General features: G+C 51.1%; 1 protein-coding gene across 2 annotated transcripts; it reads right to left on the bottom strand.

Annotated features, from left to right (window-relative positions):
• Window positions 1-1,242: 1,242 nt before the first annotated feature.
• LOC144938560 (transmembrane protein 214-like) lies at window positions 1,243-23,536 on the bottom strand. Of its 2 annotated transcripts, XR_013637856.1 has the most exons (18): window positions 23,135-23,536; window positions 19,580-19,752; window positions 18,833-18,983; window positions 17,221-17,352; window positions 16,240-16,322; window positions 15,035-15,140; window positions 14,209-14,290; window positions 13,789-13,890; window positions 12,202-12,343; window positions 11,821-11,912; window positions 10,551-10,602; window positions 9,948-10,067; window positions 8,849-8,972; window positions 7,919-8,015; window positions 7,019-7,187; window positions 6,083-6,648; window positions 5,722-5,887; window positions 1,287-1,376 (listed from the first exon to the last, which is right to left on the bottom strand). XR_013637856.1 is itself a non-coding variant. In XM_078866498.1 (17 exons), the coding sequence occupies exons 2-17, from the start codon at window positions 19,745-19,747 to the stop codon at window positions 5,773-5,775; spliced, it is 2,301 nt and encodes a 766-aa protein (XP_078722624.1). In that variant the 5' UTR covers window positions 19,748-19,752; window positions 23,135-23,536; the 3' UTR covers window positions 1,243-5,772. The 2 variants fall into 2 exon arrangements, 1 of the variants encoding a protein (XP_078722624.1); XM_078866498.1 differs by having other exon boundaries at window positions 1,243-5,887.
• Window positions 23,537-23,669: the final 133 nt, after the last annotated feature.

Below are 23,669 nucleotides of genomic sequence, written 5' to 3'. Positions count from 1 at the left end.
AGTTTTTTCGCCGCCAGCACAAACTGTTTTGCAAAATGTCACTTCGGAGAGGCGTTTAAAGCGAACATGGGAGCCAGCGCAGGGGTGAGGAAGAGCCCTCGTATCAGCGGTGATCATCAAAGAGGGGAACATCTTCTGAACAAAAGGTCAACACCGCACCTCGCAGGCAAAAAAAAGAGGCGCTCGCTGGGCAAGCGGCGCCATCCTCGACCTTTCATCGCTTTGGCGCTTCAGGCTTCGGCGTTATCGTTTTTTTGCGCTCGTTCATTAGCCGCTGCACGTTTAAAACAATCTTCATTGAAAAGAATAGACGCCTACAGATAGGAGAAAAGAAAAAAACGGGGAGGGAAGAAAAGGCACGGACCCGTGTGGTCGCAAACAGAGACCACGCCGTTAGCTCGTTGGTATGTTTGTGACATTTATTGAAAAAAGGTATTTTAAAATCCACATTAAGGTCACTAGACAAGTGCACAAACAGAATAAAAGTGGATTTTAAACGGTGAACAGGTGATCCCAGGAGCCCTACATATATTTGGAAGGGTGACTTTCACCAACTTTTCACACGTCTAACCAGGGATAAAGTGATTCCACAACCCATTAAACCCTTTTACATCTTTTCCACTGCACAACCGAGCCGCTCTCGGGCCGTGCCAAGCCAGCCTAGCGCGACTCGGAGGCACCGGGTCGTTTTTCCACTGCAGAAGCAGAGCCATGCCACTGACGTCACACCGGGGATGAACGAATCGAGGCGTGTACAGATGACGAGGTGCCGCTGTGTCTTCAGCGTATTGATTGACATCACGAACAATGACCGCGTCATTATCCCCGCCCCTGGCCCTGCTTGGCCCCGAACCAGTCCTGCGAGGCCCGAGGAAAGCACCCGCGCTGGCACGGCTCGGGTGTGCCAGTGGAAAAGGAGCATGTGTGCATCATCGCAAGCATACACCAAAACATTCCGAGGTTAAAATGAGTAACGGCAAAAATGTGGTTTACTCCAAAACCACCGAGGCAAACTGAATTTGAATAGCATTTTCCTTTTTTGGACTCCGGTTAACAACTATTTTACACGGTAAATTATAAGGCACGAGTTTAGGTTTTATTCACGTGAAATGAAAATAGTTGCACGTAAACAAACTCAAACACAATCGTAAAAATAACAACACAGAGGGAATGTGCGGGGGGTTCTCTTCAAGAAGTCGTTTTTACAACGAGTCTGCAAATCCGAGTAGACACACGCGCCATCGGTTGCGTGCAACTTGGTCGCGTGTCGGCAGGCGATGGCCGCGTTGCGCGAGTTCGATTCGGTCGAGCAACTGATCGTTCGGACGTGGAACCTCGAGGGCGGCCGTTGGAATGATCGAGCCTTGTACCCGTGACTGCACCCCACGGGAAGGGGTTGTCGAGTCAAGGAGACAATGCATGGGGAATTATAAAAGGAACAGGAAAGGGAAGAGAGAAGAGAAATAATGTGAAATAGGGGGGAAAGGAGCGGAGAAACGGCAGCCAAGGGTCGGGAGAGATGAGGATGGGGAGGGAGAGGCTGCATCTGGGACTCGATGCTGCTGCTGCTGCTGCTGCACGGAGGAGAGTCTGTTCTCACAGTGGGCCGGGTGAGGGGAGGGGTCCAGAGTGGGGGTGGCTACACAGAAGTCACGTGATTTACAAAAGGATTGAGACGATTTAGAAACACCAACTAGACGTGACGGTGAATCAGTAACAGACTGGTCCAGTGCAAGGTGTGTCGGGTTGCAAAGTGAAGGAAAATACATCGTAATAAATGCTGTGGTGTTTATTACTTGATACATTTGCTACAGAGTAAACAATTACAGTGTCTTGAGAAGGCCCATGACCGATTCAGATAATCGTCACCTGGTGTTGGCCGTGAGCATAAATCGAACTCGAGTCGCCGAGTTCGTAGCGCGGCGCGCTAACCGCTACGCTATCACGCCCCACAGAAATACACACAAACACACACAACACCCACATACGCAACGTCCAATAACTTCACGACAGTGATGTTGCAAATGAAAAACACGAAGTGTAAGGAGCCACATTTAAGACCATCGAGTGGCCGACCAAGGTCCTCTAAAGAAGTGTCACTCACCGCATGCAACATCTGCAGCTCATCAATGAAAACAGAGCCGTACGGTTTGACAATAACAATGAACCACAGAACCCCAGCCCACGACGGGACGTTCCGTGCGATCGTCGCGCTCGCTCAGGCCGAATGGACGACGAATTGAGGACCAAGTAAACCCACCGGCCAGTGTGCAGCACAGACGAGCTGCAGACTCGCAAAGAGCGCGCTGCCCAATAAGACAAAATAAAAAGTTCTGCTACGAGCCACTGACCGTGGCCCACACGTCACAACGTTTCCCCGGTGTTTAAACCTCCTAAACCAGCGGTGGTAGGGAACTGAGAAACCGGCAGGGCAGAAAAGGCACGTGACCTCATTTCATACATGGCCAGCACACACACACACACGAGGCCTACCGCTTCGAAAGCTGCCTGCAGTGGACATTTATCCATCGATGGAAATAGAGTTGGATGTTTGCAACCCGTGTGTGTTAATGTGTGGCCCACCAAAGGTGTTTGCGAGCAGTCCTACGTGGCCCTCGGCAACGATGAAGTTCACCAGGTCCAAGTTACTGCAAAGAATCCACACGCGGGCTGACTCGCGGCATCCAAAGAGCTGCAGAATATCACTCTCAATAAATAATCTGCATTGAGACACGAGTAACCGCAACGCCACATTCTCGAGTCCCGAACCCTCGCGGGCAATCCTCGTTGTGCTGCACCTAGTGCCGTGCGGTAAGGTAAAGGTGCAGCCCTGCAATAGCCCACTCACGCCACTGGCGATGGGACTCCACCAGCCAGAGCCCTAGACAGGCCTCTCAAGAGGATATAATCTTGGCCTACTCTTCCACGCTGGTCAGACATCTTGGAAGAGGTTAAAGTAACTGACACTTTACGCCACGACACCGGCTAAGGCCCACTAAGCTATGTAGCTCTTTTTAATAAGTGACCTGGCCACAAACTATAGCTAAACAAAGTGGCTTATCACGTGGAAATTTCCATCAGCCAAACACTCTGAAATGCATGGTGATTCTAAATGCACGGGGAAAAACCAGAGGACCCGGGAGAAAGATCCACGCGACCATGGGGAGAGAGAGACACCGCAAACTCCAAATAAACCGACGTCAGGGTGTGGATCGCACCCACGGGCTCCTGTATACCAGGCGAGGTAGTTAACATCTCCCAGCCACCGTGGCGCCCCGCCACCTCGTCAGGACGCCACGTTCGGCGTAGCGGCACAAGCGCCTTGGAACGCCGCTCCCGCCGCAATGCCACGCACTTTGTTTCGGCTGTCATCGGACTGGAAATGCCGTGGCCTTTGAGCGATCGATTACTGCACAGGCTTAAGACTCCGCGGGAGTGAACTCGGAAGACTTATGCAATGCGTATTGGCGAAGCAAAGGGATATCAATTGCAATTAAATCTGGAGAACAGCTGTCGAACCCAACCGAGTTCACACTGTCGCCGCAACTCGTTGTGACGCGTTCACAAGTGCACAATGTCATCTAATTGTGGCTCGGTGGTGGAAGCGAGTGGCTCGCAATTGGAAGGTTGCGAGTTCAACTCCTGGATGGGAGTTGACTCGGCCAATCATCCCTCTGGGGGCCATTAAAAACGAGTACCAATTTGTGCGGAAGTCAACAGTGGTTGTCCAATGGTACATTCGTCCCCGTTATAGGAATGTGGAATTTCCAAACTCTGGCCCGGGGTTCCAAACAGGAGATTAGCGCTGCCTGAAATGTTTATTTGAGCGAGAAATCACAGATTTGTCTTGCGGGAGGGGGGGGGGTGGAATTTTTGATAATAGAAACAGCCACGGAATTATTTTGACGTTGGCAAAATGTTTACTTGGCCAAAACGCGCCGGAGCACCGTGACTCTCTGGTAGGTACGGATCTTGTAACTTCTGCGGTATAATATTGTGGGAGTTTATCTGCTTATTGGAGGGTTGGAGGGAAATAGCATATATATCGCTGACAGTTAACTTAACAAACACAACTAAGGGCTTATGTCCAACATCAACTTTAAATTCATACTTAAATCATCAATGGACTCTCATTAGAAATCACATCATTAAATATTAGTGCTATCCTGCGTCACCGTACAAACGGGACGTAACATCGCAACGCCGAAATGCTGACAGTTTTCAGCCACGCAGAAACACTGAACAAACACGTTATCATATATACTCTCGATTTTCGATAGTCTCCGTGCGTATACATCTATAGGTTAATAGTATAGCTACGATATTTCTATAAACTCTTCATCGACACCCTCGAATTCTGGAACTCACATCATCAAAGGGACATCACACTGTGGGAATAAGATCCTTGCATTTGGAAAGGGGTTCCCCCCATTCAAGTTTGACAAGGCGACACGACACCACACTGATCCTGCACGGTTGAGGTCCAGGGGCTGGCCGTGGCAATGTAACCAACCATTCATTCATTCATTCACACAACGGTATTCGGAGGCTGATATATAAATGCAAACTGAACGTAAGAGTAGTGTAGCGTCATTTCAAGTTGCACCTCTAAAGTAACTCGTATTGTTGGCCGAGTAATTATGTTTCCTGTAGGAAGCATCAATTTATCCACATAGAAAGAAAGCCATTGTAAAAAAATAGGCAACATCCTTGAATAATAAGTTTAGAAAATACCGTGTTTCTTGGCCACTTGAAAACATCTTCGGGAACAGTCATCTGCAAATCTCTTCCGCAGGTCATCTCCAACACACAATGCACTGCTTTAAGAGATTTCCAAGATAGACTCTTCATCTTATGACAAGATGCCAATAGCACACTTGGAATAAACTGGGTGAAAAAGACTTAACAATAAATACTGTGTATTTCTTAATACGAAGGTTGTACAAATCGACACGCATGTTTGTGTGTGTACTGACTTGAACATCAGGAGTTGGAATGGACCATTTTACTTAGTTATTGCTCAGTTGGTGTACTGGTCTGGCCAGCTATTCAGGGATTGTGTGTGGCTCCATCGCACGTGGGTAGGTCACGTCACAGCGTAGGAAACAACACCGAGAAGGACCCATCGCAGAGGGTAACCGCTGGCCCCAGACTCAGCTGCCACTCACATGACTTGTTTGGCCCATAGAGTATGTGTACATGTAGATACCCTGTCAATCCACTGCTGGATGAGGGCCTCCCCCATACCACGCGGGTCATGGGGGTTATTTGAGTATACTTCACCATGCTGCTCGGTGTAGGTTGGTGAAGGTGGGGAGCATAGACGTTGGAGCACAGTACAATACAACAATAGATTTTGCTGCACTGCTCTCTGCTGCCCACAACGTAGTCCCACAGCGTATTAACCCATCAATATCAACTTAAATACCGATCGATGTAACTTTGTACGGAATCTGCCCACCAAGACACGGCGTGTCTGGTCCCAAACGCGGCAATGACACCACAACCCAGTGGTGCCGACGTGGTATGCAGCAGGACGTTAAGACGTGGGCAAGTGGCCGAGCGGAGAGAGAGAGATAGAGAGCTGGTAAGGTTGCACCTGTGGCGTCTGGTAATGAGACCCGCTGGACCCTCTGAAGCAGTCAGAGTTCACAATCGGCCGCGATGAGCGGAGCTGAGCTGGTGGAGCGACGTCGGACTCCAGGCGTCTTCAAAACGTACCGAGTGCTCCACGCGGAGCCAAGGGCCCCCCACGCCCACCTCCGATCGCGATCAGCGGAGCAAGCCGGCCACGTTGCCGACCACGTGGGCGGCGACTCTGAGGCAGGCCCAGCTCAGCCGCAGGAGAGCAAGGATGCAATCTTGGATGCAGCGCGACAAGTCGCCCCTTTTGAGACAGAGGCGAGAGCACAACGGACAGCGCGAGAATGTCGGCACAACCGTGGTGGTTCCGGCGTTGACTTCAACACACATATGTGGACTCTTTGGCCAATCGCAAGCGAGGCTGGGCATCGTTGAAAATCAGGAGAAGTGTCAATGCCACGCACGAATCTGGATTTTACGTTTTGCAAACAAAGCTCACTGGAGAACTCCGGAGATCCAGGCCCAGACGGTGGTCGAGGCCTCGGGGAGATCCTCCGCCAGCCAGCGCGACACGTTGAGGCTCCTCTCCTCCACGCGGCACTCGATCCACGTGGACACGTCGCCGAGCGCCGTCAGGATGGCGCCGCTCAGCCACGACATGAGCCGGGCCGCGGCCGAGGGGACGGCTTCTGTCACGAACCCGCGCGCCGCTGCCGCGACCGCCCCGGCGGCCGGCGATTCGGGAAACCCGTCGGGGAGCAGTCTGCGGCGCGCGTCGAACCACGCCTCCGCCGAGCGCCTCCGGGCTTCGTCCCAGCGGCGGGGGACGACGTCGACGAGCCACAGCCAGGAGCCGCGCAGCGCCGATTTCAACGTCTCGGCCGCGCCGGCGCAGAAGGCGGCGACGGCCCCCGGGGCGACGGCCCAGGCGCGGCGGCCGGCGTGCGCGAGCGCCGCGGCCAGGTCGCGCACCGGGGCCAGCAGCTGCCCGCCGTGGCCGAGCACGGAGGAGGCGAGCTCGCCCAGGGCGTGCGTCGAGGCGTTGAGCGAGGAGTACGACGTGGCCTGGCCGGGGGAGAGAGAGAGAGACCGCGACGGGTGGTGCGGGCACCATGGGGAAGATTTATATAAAACGGGCAAACGTCGACCATCGGGACTAGCAATGCTAGGGGAAAGGTTTAATTGTAATTTTAAAAATGAGTTTTTGTATTGTTTGTTGTTGTAACGTTCTCACCCGCCACTACTACTGGACATCTGTGAAACCGAGCTTTCTAGCTCATCTGATTCCCTCCAGTACACAGAAATATTCTCACGCTCTCGTGACACACACAAGTTATCGTGCCACCCTGTTACGGACAGACGGATGGTCCCCAATGCGTGAATGTGTTCCAACCTTTGTTGGAAAGCGATGTTAAAAAATATATATATCGCGTACCCAGGTGACAAGGGGCGGCACGGCATCACACAGCGCCCGCACGGCGGTTGAGATGCAGCGCCACGAGCCCAGCGCCGCCGTCACCACCGCCTCGCGCGCCCACCGCACGCTGGGCCCCGCGGCCACGACGGCTCGTGAGCAGCACGCGGGCACTGTCTCCCGCGCCCACCTGGGAACACGGCCGGGCAAGCGAGCGCAACGTCGCCCAGCGTTATCATCCGCCATCGGCGGCCCACGGTCGAGCGAAAATGAAACAAAAGAGGTAGAACGTGACTGGTGTCGGGACGAACATCGCGATGCTGAAAGTTCACCTGCAAATAACTCACTATCAACATCAACCCCCTACTGCGGAAACTTGGCAGGACCCTCCTGCGAGGCTTTCATGGGTAATCAAGTGTAATAAGAATCATAATCATGGTAATAATCCACATGACCCTCATCATCGTCAGCCATGGTCAATTCACGTAAATATTCTCGATTTTTCATGCGACACAATTGTGTTCGCGCCGATTTCTATTTTCTTAATCGCTGTGGTTTATTTGATTTGTTTAGCCTTTTTCATTTAAGACTCATGAAATGACAAAAGCTAAATCGGACTTACCCTCTTGAAGCATTCATCATCATCACCACCATCAGCCATGCAGGCCTCCCCCAATATGTCACCATCTCCAATAGCCCCACATTGTTGCAACAATCCATCTTGCTCTTACACACCAGCTGATTAAATCACTCCCATCCCCAGGGCGGACTAATTCTCAGGCTCATTTCCCCCCTCATCCTTTTCGGCTCCCACTCTGTCCTTAATTCCGCCCTCCGGCCACCATCCCCTTCTAGTGACGTCGTCCTGCCAACCGGGATAAAGGGGCGGCGTGCGAGCGTGCGTGCGTGCCACGCGGTTACCTGCCGGCCTGCGTGGCGGCGCGAGAGAGCGACGCCAACACCTCCTGCGGCGCCGCGTCGAGGTTGGCCCCGCGGAGCAGCAGCGCCGTGGACGAGGCTGACGGAGGAGAATCCACACGGCGGAAACGATCGTCATTCACCCGGCACGGAACCCAGCGGTGCGTCCCTGCTGTAACGATTTGTCGAGCCTCACGTTGAAAGGTTTTTTTTCTAAGCGTGGCGGCCGCGTGGCTCAGGAGTCAGAGTGCCGAGCCGGCCACCGCTGACATCCTGGGTTACAATCCGGGCAGTCGCCTGCGATTGACCAGGATCCTCAACTGCAGCTGTTTGAAGGTCTCAGCCAGGTCACCAATGACTGCACTGGTCAATGGGAGGTACCGATTCTATGGTCAGAATCGTGCTTTTTGCAGTCCAGTACCACCTTCTTTGCGTTTTATTATCATCATCATGATCATCACTTAACGTTCATGCTGCGCCTCCCATGCAGTGCATCGGGGAGCGCTGTGGAGGGGGCCCCCCCACAGCAGAAGCTATCCCTGTGAGGCACAATGTCAACGCTGAACTGGGCAACAAGTGGGCTTCAGCATGCCAGTAGGAGGGTGATATCACTGTGTGGTTTCTCAATTAAGTAAATTGCGAGTAACGTATCAAATTTGACAAATTGGCACCATGCCACTGGCACACTTGGCCTATTTTGTATAAAATGTCATAGGATTGTGACCGTCCACTGCAGAGCAGACGGCGCGTATTTCATGATTAATACACCCAGACCGTTAACTAGGGTGGCCGCTGGGCTTGAACCGTAAACCTGTGCGACAGCTTGGCCCCATCACCGCCCTGGTTAGAGACCGAGTCAGCAGATAGTATAGCCAGCCAGTTTAACGGCAAACTCGCTGGGACTCACTCAAACTCGCACGGACTCGCCGTTACCCTGGTAGGAGCCATGGGCGTGCACGTCGCAAGCGCACAGCGCCACGAGCAGCGAGGCCACGAGCAGCAGGCGGCGCGGCCACCGCGAGGACGCCCGGTGCCGCCGCAGCTTCTCCAGGAGATCCTGGACACGCGCGGCAGTGCGACACAACGCGGGTTTACACGGCACACTCTGTTGTTAGCGAGTTAGTGAAATAAGTTTTTCAGCCAGCTGGCTAGGAACGGGCAAACCCTTGGCTCACTTTTCACCAAGGCAACTGGAGAGCGCAGACTAAGTGTTAGTCGCCAAACATTAAACCTACAACGTATTTACTAATCACAGTTCAGAGACGGATGTCAAGCATGACGCTACGGGGCTCGCGGACAGGGACGCGTTGATCGCGAGGTGATGACGCGCACTCTTAGGGCATGTAGCATGAATCCTACGGCTCTCAATTGATATCATGAAGCACCGCAGCTTTGCCGATGTAGCATACGCTCAGAAAGCTGTCGTGTAATAGTCAGCATCATGTGATACAATCCCGGGCACCTGAAATCAACTCTGGCCATGCACATCAGTGGTATTTGATATCTGAATCTGTCTTGGACCAATCTAAAGTCGAAGCGGATCACAAAACCGTCACCACCACCACGAGTATGCATAATAGAGGCTTTTTGGGTTAGATCACATAAATATAAATGTGTCGTTAAGCCCGCCACCACCCGATGCAGTCAATTAGTAAGGTTTGTCACGTAAATAAAACATGCCAATTCGTTACTAGTTCAGCACAGCGGTATTGGTCGCAAAAGCCTACGTGTTAAACCACGAGTATGGTTGAAGGCGGAACATGGGATCTTTGTGTGTGTTTGTGTGCAGGTGAGAGAGAGCCACACCGGCTGCGATGTGCATGCGAGGGGCTACACAGTGGGCAACAGAATCCATTATCCTACGCTGGCACGTCCGCGCTCGCCGCCTTCGCCAACCCGCACTGCGCAGCGTCGCGGGTGAAGAGTCGTCGTCAAAACGACGCCCGCCAGCCGCGCGGCGTGGGGGAGGCCCTCGCCCAGCGGCGGACCGACACCGCCGCCGCACGCGTCCAAAGCGGGGAGAGAGTCTCACCGCCGTGACGTGCGTGCAGGCGACGAACCCTCCCGTGTCCACGCAGCGCCCGCGGGCCAGCAGCTCCGCGTTCGTCTCCGCAAAGTCCTGAGCCGTCCGCCGCAGGCGCTCCGTCGAAACCTGAGCGGTGACGGCGGCACCGCCACGGTTAAAATTGTCAACGTGGGAACAAACCCCGACACTCCCCCCCCTGGTCAGTCAGCGCTTTCAATGCAGCTTCTTGTCGGGTTACGCTAGACTCGGACTGTGAAGTAGGGCCCGGTTCTCTGGAATCGGGAGGTGGGGAATCTAGGGCCCGGGGGGCGTACATGGCCCGAGACTTTATTTCAGACGGTGCGGAGAACCGTGGAAGTTCAGATGTTTTGTTTGACCAGGTGAGAAAGCAACAGACGAGGACGATCTCATTTGTGTGAGCCGGGTGACCAAGATGACCATAGCTTATGAATATTATAACACTTGTCACACAACAATGTTGACGTGTGTAGATAAAAAATAAATACATGCAAAAAGAAAAACTTATGATACATCTTGGGAATGATAAAGAAATGATTCCGCTCACAGAAGTGTGTGTTATATAAATGTAAAGCACACAAACTGCACGACCTTGGCAACTGCAGGAGTGCCCCAGTTTTCCAACAGATGTCTCAGCAAAATGCTGCAGATAAACAACACACACACAACGCAACACTCATCACACGGTTGTATAACTGCAATTGTATAAGAAACGCGGGGTGCATTTTAAAGACTCGCCTACATACGAGGATTGAGGGCAGCTCAAGGAATTCATGATGGATACGTCAGATCTCTGATATCCTGTGCTCAAAAACAGACAGCCTCCAGGTTCAGCAAGTTGATGAGACTCAGTTTAACACGTAGGCTTTCGCGACCAATATTATCCATAAGAGATTTTTGTTGGGCTACATCGCGTAAATATAAATGTGTCGTTAAACCCGCCACCACCCGACAGCCAATTAGTAAGGATAGTAAGGTTTGCCACGTCAAAAAATATTTGCCAATTCGTTACTAGTTCAGCACACCGATGTGTTGGAGTACTCGAATTCTAAATGTTGTGGGTTTACTCTCCAACACACCGGTGGGCTGTACTAGTGATGACTTGGCATGTTCTGTTTACGTGACAAACCTTGCTAATTGGCTCTGTCGGGTGGTGGCGGGTTTAACGACACATGTATATTTACGCGATCTAACCCAAAAAGCCTCTAATTTTTTATGAGACTCGACTCATTCCACAATGACTGAATAACAAACATTTTCAATACAACTATCTGACATTGCGTTGAAATTTAACAAAAAATCGTAAAATGTACGGTTACACGATTTTCCTAACGGGTTGTCAAATACAAATCACAGGCTCGCTGTGCATTACCACAGTACTGTACGCGTACAGTGCACAACATGGCTGCAGCAAGGAGCCAATAGGGGAGCTCGTCATGAGGCTCAGAGGTCAGAGGGCTGAGCCGGGTTTCAGCCGCCTGTGATTAAATCGGGTTCTCAAGTGAAGTGAGTTACTGGGTCTGAGTGCACAGAAAAAAGCCCCCACCGCATACAATGCCTACGCACTTCATTTGGCCAAATACGAAATCTGACAATGAAAAATATCGGCTTAACCTTCACACGACGAACATTAATTTTGATGGCGGAGCAGGCGGGAGAGTGCTGCCTCTATAATGTGTGGACGAGAGGTTCCAATTTGAAGGGATTCCGAAGTAGCTCAGTGATTTCTGCTTCCACGGGCTGTTGTGTGATATCCACTAGCATGGAAGGTGCGAGAGATCCAGATGGGCGCTCCGTCTCACGACGCAACGTGGGGTAGCACAAGCAGGAGGGGGGAAATAAGACAACCAAGGTAGCTCACCTGGACTGCTCCAGGTGGGCGGTGTAGAGCTTCTTCCAGACAGAAAACGAGCACCAGTCCCGGCGCAGGCACTCGGTGAGGCTGCGCAGGAGCTAAGCAGCACGCGCATCCCCGTTAATCGTCATGGAAACCACGGAGGCAACACGTTACCATTGTCCCGTGCGAACTTCATCAGCGCACGCATCGAAGTTTAATCGTCTCTTAGTGCCGTGCGGCGTACGGTGACCGTGTCGCCCCACGCCACCCTGCATCGCTATTACATCACGGTGCCACGATCGTGCAATCCAGCGCGATCGCGCCTCGCGTCTCGTTACACAGCGGCGTGTGGGTCGCGTGACGCCGCAACAACGATCGCGACGCGTTACCCACGGCGTCACGAACCTCTATCTTGAGCCTCGGCGGGCAGGAGACGGTGAGACGCGAGAGGAAGGAGGGGAAGTAGGTGTGCATGACCATCTCCGGCTCCGCGCCGTACGCCAGCACAACCAGCTTGGGGTAGAGATCGAGCAATTGCATCTGCAGCCTGGGGCCAAACAAACACACGCGTACACACATCAGCAACGATAAAGGTCAACGTGTCCCCTTGCCCAAACAAGCATGGGACAAACACTGTATCTCCGTTGCTGGGATTAACACGTAGGCTTTCGCGACCAATATTGTTCATAATCAACGATTTTTGGGTTTAGATCGCGTTATTTATAAATGTATCGTAACCCTCCACCACCCGACACGGCCAATCAGTAAAAAAGTGTCATGTTGACAAAAGACAAATAGTTCACTGCTTTAGCCCACCGGTGTGTTGAAGCGTGAAACCACAACATTTACAATTTGAGTACGACGTTTCGCTGGTAATTGCATCCAGCATCATCGGGCAATTCGCCAGAATGGTGAGGCTCTGCTCTGGCTCCCGGTCTTATATAGAGCAGCAGCAGGATGACGTCATCATTAACTCATTAACTCATCAGGTGCAAAGATTTGAGGGGGGGGTTATTGTAATTATATACTTGATTAGTAATAAGGCCCTGAGCCAGTGGCGGAATTTCCAGAACGTGTTCCACTCGCGCACTAGGCCTGGCCAAGCCACAGCAATCATCGTCGGCAATGTTAAGTGTTCTCAGTGCTCCATGACATCTGTTCAGATGGCAATCCTCCTCCTCGTGCACAATATGCGTCGTACTCTGCACCTCTTTCGGTATAGCCGGCGAATGTATGTGTGTGTGAGCGAGTGCAATGGGCACGTGCAAGCGAGTCGATTGGCGTGGCGTGAAGGAGCGTGTGCGAGCGCGTCCGATGGCAAAGGCGTGCATGAGCGTGTCAGTGAGGGAGTCTATTGGCGCGGAGTGAATGAGCGTGTGTAGACGAGGGTGTTTGTGTGGGTGGGAAAGAGAATGTGTGAGCAAGTGTACCTGTGTTTCATGAATGAGTGTGTGTGTGTACCTGCGTGTTGTGAATGTGTGTGTGTGTGTACCTGTGTGTAGTGAGTGAGCGTGTGTGTGTGTACCTGTGTGTCGTGAGTGAGTGTGTGTGTGAGAGCGTGTGTGTGAGTGTACCTGTGTGTTGTGAGTGAGTGTGTGTGTGTACCTGTTTGTCGTGAATGAGCGTGTGTGTGAGTGTACCTGTGTGTTGTGAGTGAGTGTGTGTGTGTACCTGTTTGTCGTGAATGAGCGTGTGTGTGTACCTGTTTGTCGTGAATGAGCGTGTGTGTGAGTGTACCTGCGTGTTGTGAATGAGCGTGTGTGTTTGTACCTGCGTGTTGTGAGTGAGCGAGCGTGTGTGTGTACCTGCGTGTTGTGAATGAGCGTGTGTGTGTGTGTGTACCTGCGTGTCGTGAATGAGCGCGCGTGTGTGTGTACCTGCGTGTTGTGAATGAGCGTGTGTGTGTGTGTGTACCTGCGTGTTGTGAATGAGCGTGTGTGCGTGAGCGAGCGAGTGCACTGGGGTGGCTGTGGTGCCGTGTGGCTCCCGCACTGTGGCTGCAGCGCGTTGTTGGGCATGAATGCGAAGTCGAGGACGGGGAACAGCTCCTGTGGGCCCAGCACCCCATAGCCGGTGCAGGGTTTAGGGTGGAGCCTGTCCCGCACACACAGCCCAGCAGACGGGCACTTTCATCATCATCATCATCACCACCATCAGCCATTACAGCTCCCGCACACGAGCCGTGCTCGTCGTGCCGTCAAGCGGTGGACGTCCTCTGGGGCGAGTTCCCTTCCTTTGCCGGCAAGAGTTGACCACCGGCCACCATCGGCTCCGTCATCCCGTTTGCCGGCGTGCCATGTCCCCCGTAAAGCGTGGCAGACGCTAACCGGCTCGCGTCGTGCGTGCATTGCGACGCCGCCGCACGGTGTGTCGGCAACGCATCAGCAGGGCGGCCGTGGCCGTGCAACGTACACGAGCAGGCGCTCCAGGTAGCAGATGGCGTAGGCGGAGAGAGACTTGACTCCCAGCACGGGAAGCATCACGGAAAACCACACTGTGGGGAAACGCGCCAAGGCAGCTACTCACACTGAACAAAAAACAACAGCGATAGGCATTCACCACAAAGCGGCAGTGATGCCAGTGACAGCGCTTGTGCCAGGCTACGAGCTCTAGCCGTGTCTTCAAGTTTTGGGCAACACTTTCAACAATTTGTTTGGTTTTCAATTAGCTAGGTGCTGAATAGCCATCAAACTTTACACAAATGTCTCGTCCACAGTGGATGACCTTGCGAAAGTTAATCGTCACCCAGTTAAGGACAGACTGGCAGACAGAAGGACAGAGAGAGCTCACGCATACGAACGATTTCAAAACAGATGGCGATGATGACAATTATGATGCTTATTCTTGGTTCTTTCCTTAAAGTCACATAGAAGGGAAACAATAAAATAATAAAAATATAAAACAATAAAATTCTCACGACGTTTCGATTGCAATACACGCAGTCATTATCAGGTGTGAAAACCACGGCTCTGTGTGTAGAGGTAGTGGTGGTAGTGGTAGTAGCTCTGTGTGTAGAGTAATTTTCTTGCTGTGGTTTTCACACTTGATGATGATTGCTTGTGTTGTAATCGAATCGTCGTGATAATTTTATTGTTTTATATTTTTATCATTTTATTGTTTCCCTTCTACGTGACTTTACCAAAAGAACCAAGAATATGAATCCCTGCAGTCACGAAAGCTTTAAATCGAGATGATGATGTTGTAAAACGATGCACCGGAAAGTCCCAGGGTTGTTTACCCAAGAGTCCAGAGGCCAGGTCGCTGTGCCCCACTTGCCCCACCGACCACAGGATACAGAGGCAGCGCCTGGACTTGTTCTGATGCTTCTTCACCAACTCCAGGTACTGCCACACAGACAGAGACAAAGTTCCCCCGTATAGCCTTGGACAGACTTGTTGGGCAAGTGCTGTTGGCTACACGAGGGGGTAGGTGGCCAGCACCATGCATGGCCACTTTTGCCTCTTTGGTGATGATATTTACACCACGCCAGGTACTAATTTTAGGCTGAGTGGACCCAGGGGAGGCCCAAAACCGGATCATATAATCGTCACTGGTGTTCGCCGTGAGCGGGAATCGAAATCGGGTCACCGGATTCGCAGCGCGGTGCGCTAACCGCTGCACCACCGCTCCCACACAGACAGTCGCACACAAACGAATGTCTCTATCAAAAAGACAAGTGGGGAATTGCCAAACATAGAGTTCTGCCTTGTCCAAGGTTGCATTCAGTGTTGAAAAATCGTCAGGAATGTATGTATTTATACAATTTGTGCTCATGAACTTTCTTTATTTCTATTTATTTATTTTTTGTGACTTTAAGTTGCACTACGATGTTTTTTTCTATTGTTTGTTATTGTAACTTGCTCACCTGCCCCTACTGGAAATCTGTGAGGAAGAGCTTTATAGCTCATCGGATTCCTCCAGGATGAATACAGATTCTCATTCTAATTCTGAAGTTGTAAATCCGGATCGTTATGTGGTGCTGAAATGGAAAGCACATGTAATGGGACCGGCATCGAATGGCTGATCCGGTGCAGTAAACTAAACCATTTAAACTGTAAACTAGTTTTTATTTTACCAGGTAAGGCCCACTGAGCTGTATCGCTCTTTTTCAGAAGCGACCTAGCAATCAAAAATTATAGCTCAACGAAGTGGCTCATAATGTGGAAATGTATAGCAGCCAAATACTCTAAATGCATGTTTGTAAATTTGGCGGGGAAAAAACGGAGGACCCGGAGAAAAAAAATCCACATGACCAGGGGGGAAAACACACAAACTCCAAATATACAGGCGTCAGGGTGGTGATCGAACCCACGACATCCTGTATATCAGGCGAGGTAGTTAACATCTCGCTACCGCGACACTCCAATTAATTCGAGGTTCAAGAGGGTTCCTCCTGGGTGGCAGGTTTCACGACCCAGTGTGTGCACAATGACAAGGACTCACCTTGTCGCGGTTGTCTCGCACCACCTCTGGGCTCCTCCTGACGATGGCCTGCAGGAATAATCTGTATCCATGGGATCCGTCACCTTGGAGAACAGGGAACAAGATCAACTCAATGCGTGTGCTGCACACAACTTCGCTTCTACGAACAATAAAGTCTATGAGCCAGTTATTCTCTTTGATTGTTGTCATTATTATGATCAGTTATCCAGGAATGCCTAATTGAGTCTCAAGACTCTTTTTCTGGAGGGTCATGCCAAGTTTTTGCAACAGGGGGAGGGTCCAATTGAGCAATTTGCAAGTCATATCTTAGGATTTAGATGTTCTACCGATATGAGTGACATTTTTGTTTTTAGCAAATCACCCACAATGTGCTCGATCGTGTGAGATTACAGAAGCCAAGTCGGGTTGGGCCTTGATATTGCTTAAGATTGGCAACCACCATGCAGTGAAACTCCATTATCGACATCAGAGGGTTGTGCAGCTAAATCTGCTGTTGTTCCGTACCACGCTTGTACATCTATGCTCCCCAACATCGCAGTCCCACACGAACCAGCTTGGTGAAGCAAGATCAAATAACCCCCATGACCAGCACGGTGTGGGGGAGGTGCTCGTCATCCAGCAGTGGATTGACAATCGTGCTGTGCATGCGCATGAAACCTGTGGTCACGGCGTGTGACTGCGTGTTCGGATTGATGACGCCAAACATTTGAAGTGCCATACCCTGGCTCGCCAGGAGACTGCAGTACAGCAAGCGGACCAATCTCCATCCATTTCCATCTGTCCGGGGATAGAGTGCTGCCCCCTGTTGCGCGTGTGGGTTTCTCCGGATGCTCTGGTTCCCCCACTTGTATAATGGAGCTTAACTGGCAGAAAACGTTTAAACTCAAAACCCAATGCAGAATCCTCTTGAAACGAGTTCATACGATTGAGTGTGGCTTTCCTTGAAAAAAACTAATACATTGTTATTATTACAAGCCATACCTTTGTCCGCCACTCGAAGAATCATGTGCAGGCAGAAATCGAAGAGACCTTGCAGCTCCAGCAGGGAGGCCTTTGCCAAGACGGACTCAATGATGTTACGAAGACGTTTGCTCGCCAAGCAGAGCGGGTAGTCTAGAGGTGAAACACAACGCAGCACAACACAATAACACCGCACAATAGCCCTTTGTGCAAGCGCTCTCCATTGCAATAAATAATTCATCCATTGTACATCACATTAATTACTCATCACCGAGTGATAATTATTTAAAGTGCAAGTGGTGCTGCCGACACCAGAAATGAATAACAGCCAAAAACAGCATAGGTGCAACGTCACGATACGAGAGGAGAGGAAAGTAGTTTTGAGGTGGAGCGCACTAGCCCAGCAATTTCTTGCACTATCTTTAAACAACTAGGCCAGTACCTAGTACAAGCCTGACCATTCACCATAACTAACGAGTCAGCCAGCTACTAGTACTAGCCTGACCATTCACCATAACTAACGAGTCAGCCAGCTACTAGTACTAGCCTGACCATTCACCATAATGAGTCAGCCAGCCACTAGTACAACCCTGACCATTCACCATAACTAACGAGTCAGCCAGCTAATAGTACTAGCCTGACCATTCACCATAACTAACGAGTCAGCCAGCTAATAGTACTAGCCTGACCATTCACCATAATGAGTCAGCCAGCCACTAGTACAAGCCCGACCATTCACCATAACTAACGAGTCAGCCAGCTACTAGTACAAGCCCGACCATTCACCATAACTAACGAGTCAGCCAGCTACTAGTATAAGCCCGACCATTCACCATAACTAACGAGTCAGCCAGCTACTAGTACTAGCCTGACCATTCACCATAACTAACGAGTCAGCCAGCCACTAGTACAACCCTGACCATTCACCATAACTAACGAGTCAGCCAGCTACTAGTACTAGCCTGACCATTCACCATAACTAACGAGTCAGCCAGCCACTAGTACAAACCCGACCATTCACCATAACTAACGAGTCAGCCAGCTAATAGTACTAGCCTGACCATTCACCATAACTAACGAGTCAGCCAGCTACTAGTACTAGCCTGACCATTCACCATAACTAACGAGTCAGCCAGCCACTAGTACAAACCCGACCATTCACCATAACTAACGAGTCAGCCAGCTAATAGTACTAGCCTGACCATTCACCATAACTAACGAGTCAGCCAGCTACTAGTACTAGCCTGACCATTCACCATAACTAACGAGTCAGCCAGCCACTAGTACAAACCCGACCATTCACCATAACTAACGAGTCAGCCAGCTAATAGTACAAGCCCGACCATTCACCATAACTAACGAGTCAGCCAGCTAATAGTACTAGCCTGACCATTCACCATAATGAGTCAGCCAGCCACTAGTACAAGCCTGACCATTCACCATAACTAACGTGTCAGCCAGCTAATAGTAGTAGCCCTACCATTGACCATGACTAAAGAGCCAGCCACTCGTACCCGACATACCCCTTAACCAACTAGCCAAACAGCCACTAGTACGACCCCAACCTTAAATCCTGAACACGTTGGCACGAGCCCCTGTCTGCGGTCGAGTTTCAGGCTTCCACAGTTCTCACCGTGCGGGTGCTTCAAGAGCGCGGGCTCCGGCTCGGGGACGGAGATCCTGTTGTTGAGCGCGCAGGCGAGACTCCTGGCCCAGGTGAAGGGCGACGCCGGGAGCTCCGCCTTGCTTCTGGTCAACTCGGCCTGCAGCTCCTCCTCGTCCAGCTGTCAACAGATCAATCGTCATAAATACAGATCATCGTCACGATCGTCGTCATCGTCATGTGAAGGAGAGAAATAGATTGTGGTACCGTGGGACCGTGTGATTGAAACGGGATGAGGAGGCATTAATTCAGCGGTGGATTGATCATGTCGGAGGATGATGATGATAATGAATCATAATGTATTTTTCACAACACCCTGTGCATAAGATGCAACTACAGAAAACACCAGATAATTACACCGCGTACACAAAACACACCTCCAAACAGCCACCGAGTGGTGGTCACATTAAATCACCCTTGAGGTCTTGTGGAGTTGACAAGGCTCATGGGCAGGATGTTACAGAACAAACCCGAGTGTTGAATTATCCTGCAAGTGCAAATATTTACCTGCATAGTCTTACACGCGAAAGGCTAACAATGGTGGTTGTGAGCAAATATTAAGGCTGCGGGCAGGAAGTCAAGGGAACAACACACACACAGACACGCGGCACACGCTACACGCCGGCACAAACACCGCCACAACTGTAACGTCAGCAGTAACACCACCAGCGACAACAACGGCGTCAAATGACGAAACATTTGGCGGTGCGAACCCACATCTGTGAGGGCATCGGTCAGCGTCGCAGGGGGAGAGTGGCTCTCGTTGGAAGGCTCCTGACGGCCCCAGGTGGAGCCTCTGGCAGGGCTCTTGCCTCCTTGGGCCCTCTTTGGGGCATCTGCGTCGCACCTGCCCACTGCCTTCCAGAGGGTCTCGGAGGAAACCATCACTCCTGTGGGATGCACGGCTGGTTTAGAGAGCGCGCCTGTCGATTAAACAACACCCGAGGCGAGAACCCAGGGCCTGCCTACGATTGCATTGGCACAGCAATGATGTACACCAGGGTTCTTTAAATGGTGGCCCGCGGGTTGATAGATGTGGCCCAGGAAGGCCATGTCGTGGCCCACCGAGCTATGGCCCACCGAGAGAGGTGGCTCGCTGTTGACACAAAGATAATCTGATTCGTGCGATGAAACAGGAGGTAGTGAAGGATGACTGGGGTTCCGCAAAGCTGTTTTGCTCAAACACTGCACTGTGCTCAATTAAGGTGCAAGGTGGAGAATGATTACTTTGCAGGATCTTAAGAGTTGTCAACGGCTTGGGGAGGCCTTCATCCAGCAGTGGATTGGCCATGGCCGATGACGATGGTGACTTAGAAGTAATATTGTTTATTTGGGTGAAAGGGGCTTGATAAAACGTGAAGGGTAAATGATAAGTAAATATCCTCTTTAAAAAGTATCCCACCCATGCAGTATCTTTGCACGGGTATCGAACCTCAAATGAATTTGGGACCCACTGCATGAATGATAAGAGAGGTATTTTATTGATCTATTGAATCAGGAGTAACTCTCCACATCTCAAATTGGAAACCCAGTCACTTGCAAAATGGCAAAAACATCACAATGCAAGTAGTCTTGTGAAAATTGGCTTAGAGACTCCGTGAGGTTTTTCCTGGATAGAAGCCATCATGAACATTAATGACACTAATATCTTTTGTAAAATGCAATCATATGAAGCCTCTTTCGGGTTACGTGTAATGTGTTGTTATGCTCATGCCAAAGAGGTACAATTGCAGATAGCCCTCGCTACTGTAAGGGGTTATCATGTACAGTGTAATGCAAATGATAAACAGCGGAGTTCATTTTATTGAGCCACCACAGAAGCTCATTTAAATTCTGAGTCACTGATTAAATTCCTAATCATTATGTTACATTGTGAACGAGTGATTAGCTGAATAATCATGGTCACGCTGATGCCACTCGGCTTAATTGTCACAGCGAGAATTACGAGCGAGGCTGTGAAAATGTGCGCGGCCATTGGGGCTTTCTTGCAGACGGGAGAGAGCGAGTGGATTCATTACAGAGACACACACACACACAGACACACACAGAGACACAGACACACACAGAGACACACAACCACAACACAGACACACACACAGACACACACACACACACACTGACACACACACACAGACACACACAGACACACAGAGACACACAGACACACACAGAGACACACACACACACAGAGACACACACACACAGAGACGCACACACACAGAGACACACACAGAGACACAACACCACACACAGAGACACACACAGACACACACACAGAGACACAGACACACACACACAGAGACACAGACACACAGACACACACAGACACACACAGACACACACAGAGACACAGACATACACACAGAGACACACACAGAGACACACAGACATACACACAGACACACATAGCCACACACAGACACACAACCACACACAGACACACACAGAGACACAACACCACACACAGAGACACACACAGACACACACAGAGACACACAGACACACAGACACAGAGACACAACCACACACAGAGACACACAGATACACACAGACACACACAGAGACACACAACCACACACAGAGACACACAACCACACACAGACACACACACAGACACACACAGAGACACACAGACACACACACACAGACACAGAAACACAACCACACACAGAGACACACAGATACACACAGACACACACAGAGACACACAACCACACACACACAGAAACAACCACACAGAGACACACAGACACACACAGACACACACACACACACAGAGACACACACACACAGAGACGCACACACACAGAGACACACACAGAGACACAACACCACACACAGAGACACACACAGACACACACACAGAGACACAGACACACACACACAGAGACACAGACACACAGACACACACAGACACACACAGAGACACAGACATACACACAGAGACACACACAGACACACACAGAGACACACAGACATACACACAGACACACATAGCCACACACAGACACACAACCACACACAGATACACAGAGACACAACACCACACACAGAGACACACACAGACACAACACCACACACAGAGACACACACAGACACACACAGAGACACACAGACACACAGAGACACACAGACACACAGACACACAGACACAGAGACACAACCACACACAGAGACACACAGATACACACAGACACACACAGAGACACACAACCACACACAGACACACACACAGACACACACAGAGACACACAGACACACACACACAGACACAGAGACACAACCACACACAGAGACACACAGACACACACAGAGACACACAGACACACACACACACACTGACACACACACACAGACACACACACACACACAGACACACAGACACACACAACCACACACAGAGACACACAACCACACACACAGACACACACAGAGACACACAGACACACACACACAGACACAGAGACACAACCACACACAGAGACACACAGATACACACAGACACACACAGAGACACACAACCACACACAGACACACACACAGACACACACAACCACACACAGAGACACACAACCACACACACAGAAACAACCACACAGAGACACACAGACACACAACCACACACACACAGCCACACATAGCCACACAACCACACGACCATAACCAAACAACGCACGTCCACCCACACAAACATCCGGACATAAAGACACAACAACGACACCCTACGTACGATGTTCATACAAACACAACCACCCACATCATAAGCATCCACAACCTCCCACAATCACACTAGCAACACAACAATCAATACAGACAACGATCCCCCGACTGTAGGGCAAGTGCCTATGAAGGCCGGCACGGCACACGAGGGGGTGGGTGGCCAAACCCATGCACGGCCGCCTTTGTCTCCCCAGTAGCGATGTACGAGGCACTAATTCGAGGCCGAGTCGACCTAGGGGAGGCCCAAGAACGGTTCAGATAATTATCGCTGCTGTTGGGAATCGAACTCAGGTCACCAGGTTCGTAGCGTTAACCGCTGCACCACCGCTCCCCGACGATCCAACAACAACAACCACCAACAACAACAACCAACAACAACAACCACCACCTTCTCACGCACATCCACAGCCATCCTCCACCACACAAGCATGGCTACTACAACCACACCACCACAACCATTCACAACAACCACACACACCACGACCATTCACAACAACCACACACACAAGGACAACCACGGCACCACGACTCGTTCCAGCAGAAGACCCTCACCTCTCTCCACACGCCTCTTACTGCTGCTGCTGCTGTTGTTGCTGATGATGCTTCGTATCTTGCTGTTGCTTCAGCTGTTTCCCGTTATTGCTGCCGCTACTGCCCTTTATTCTGTTGTTTCAACAATTGCTGTAGCTGCTGCTGCTACCTCGTTTTGGTGCTGTTTCTGCTGCTGCTCTAATTTCTGCAGCTCCTACCACTTACTGGACCTGCTGTTGCAGCTGTCACTGCTGCAGCTGCTATCACTGCCGATGTTGACAGCACTGTTGTTACTGCTGCTGCTGCTGCAGCTTCCGCTGTTGCAGCTCCGATCGCTGCTGTTCCTGTCGCGAGCTGTAGCAGATCCTGCAGCTGCTGCTGCTGCTCCTGCTGTGTCTGCAAGCACGAGGGTCCATCCCTTCCCGTCACGTGACAAGCACCCAGTTAACACGGGGACCCACCACGTCCCCGCCCCCCAAGTCTTCGCCCCTCCCCTAGTCCCCCCCATGCCCCGCCCCCCTCCCCTAGTCCCCTCCATGCCCCGCCCCCCTCCCCG

The sequence above is a fragment of the Lampetra fluviatilis genome, chromosome 22 (genome assembly GCF_964198595.1).
Source record: "Lampetra fluviatilis chromosome 22, kcLamFluv1.1, whole genome shotgun sequence".
NCBI classification, from domain to species: Eukaryota; Metazoa; Chordata; class Hyperoartia; order Petromyzontiformes; family Petromyzontidae; genus Lampetra; species Lampetra fluviatilis.
This window is presented reverse-complemented; position numbering and strand designations above follow the sequence as displayed.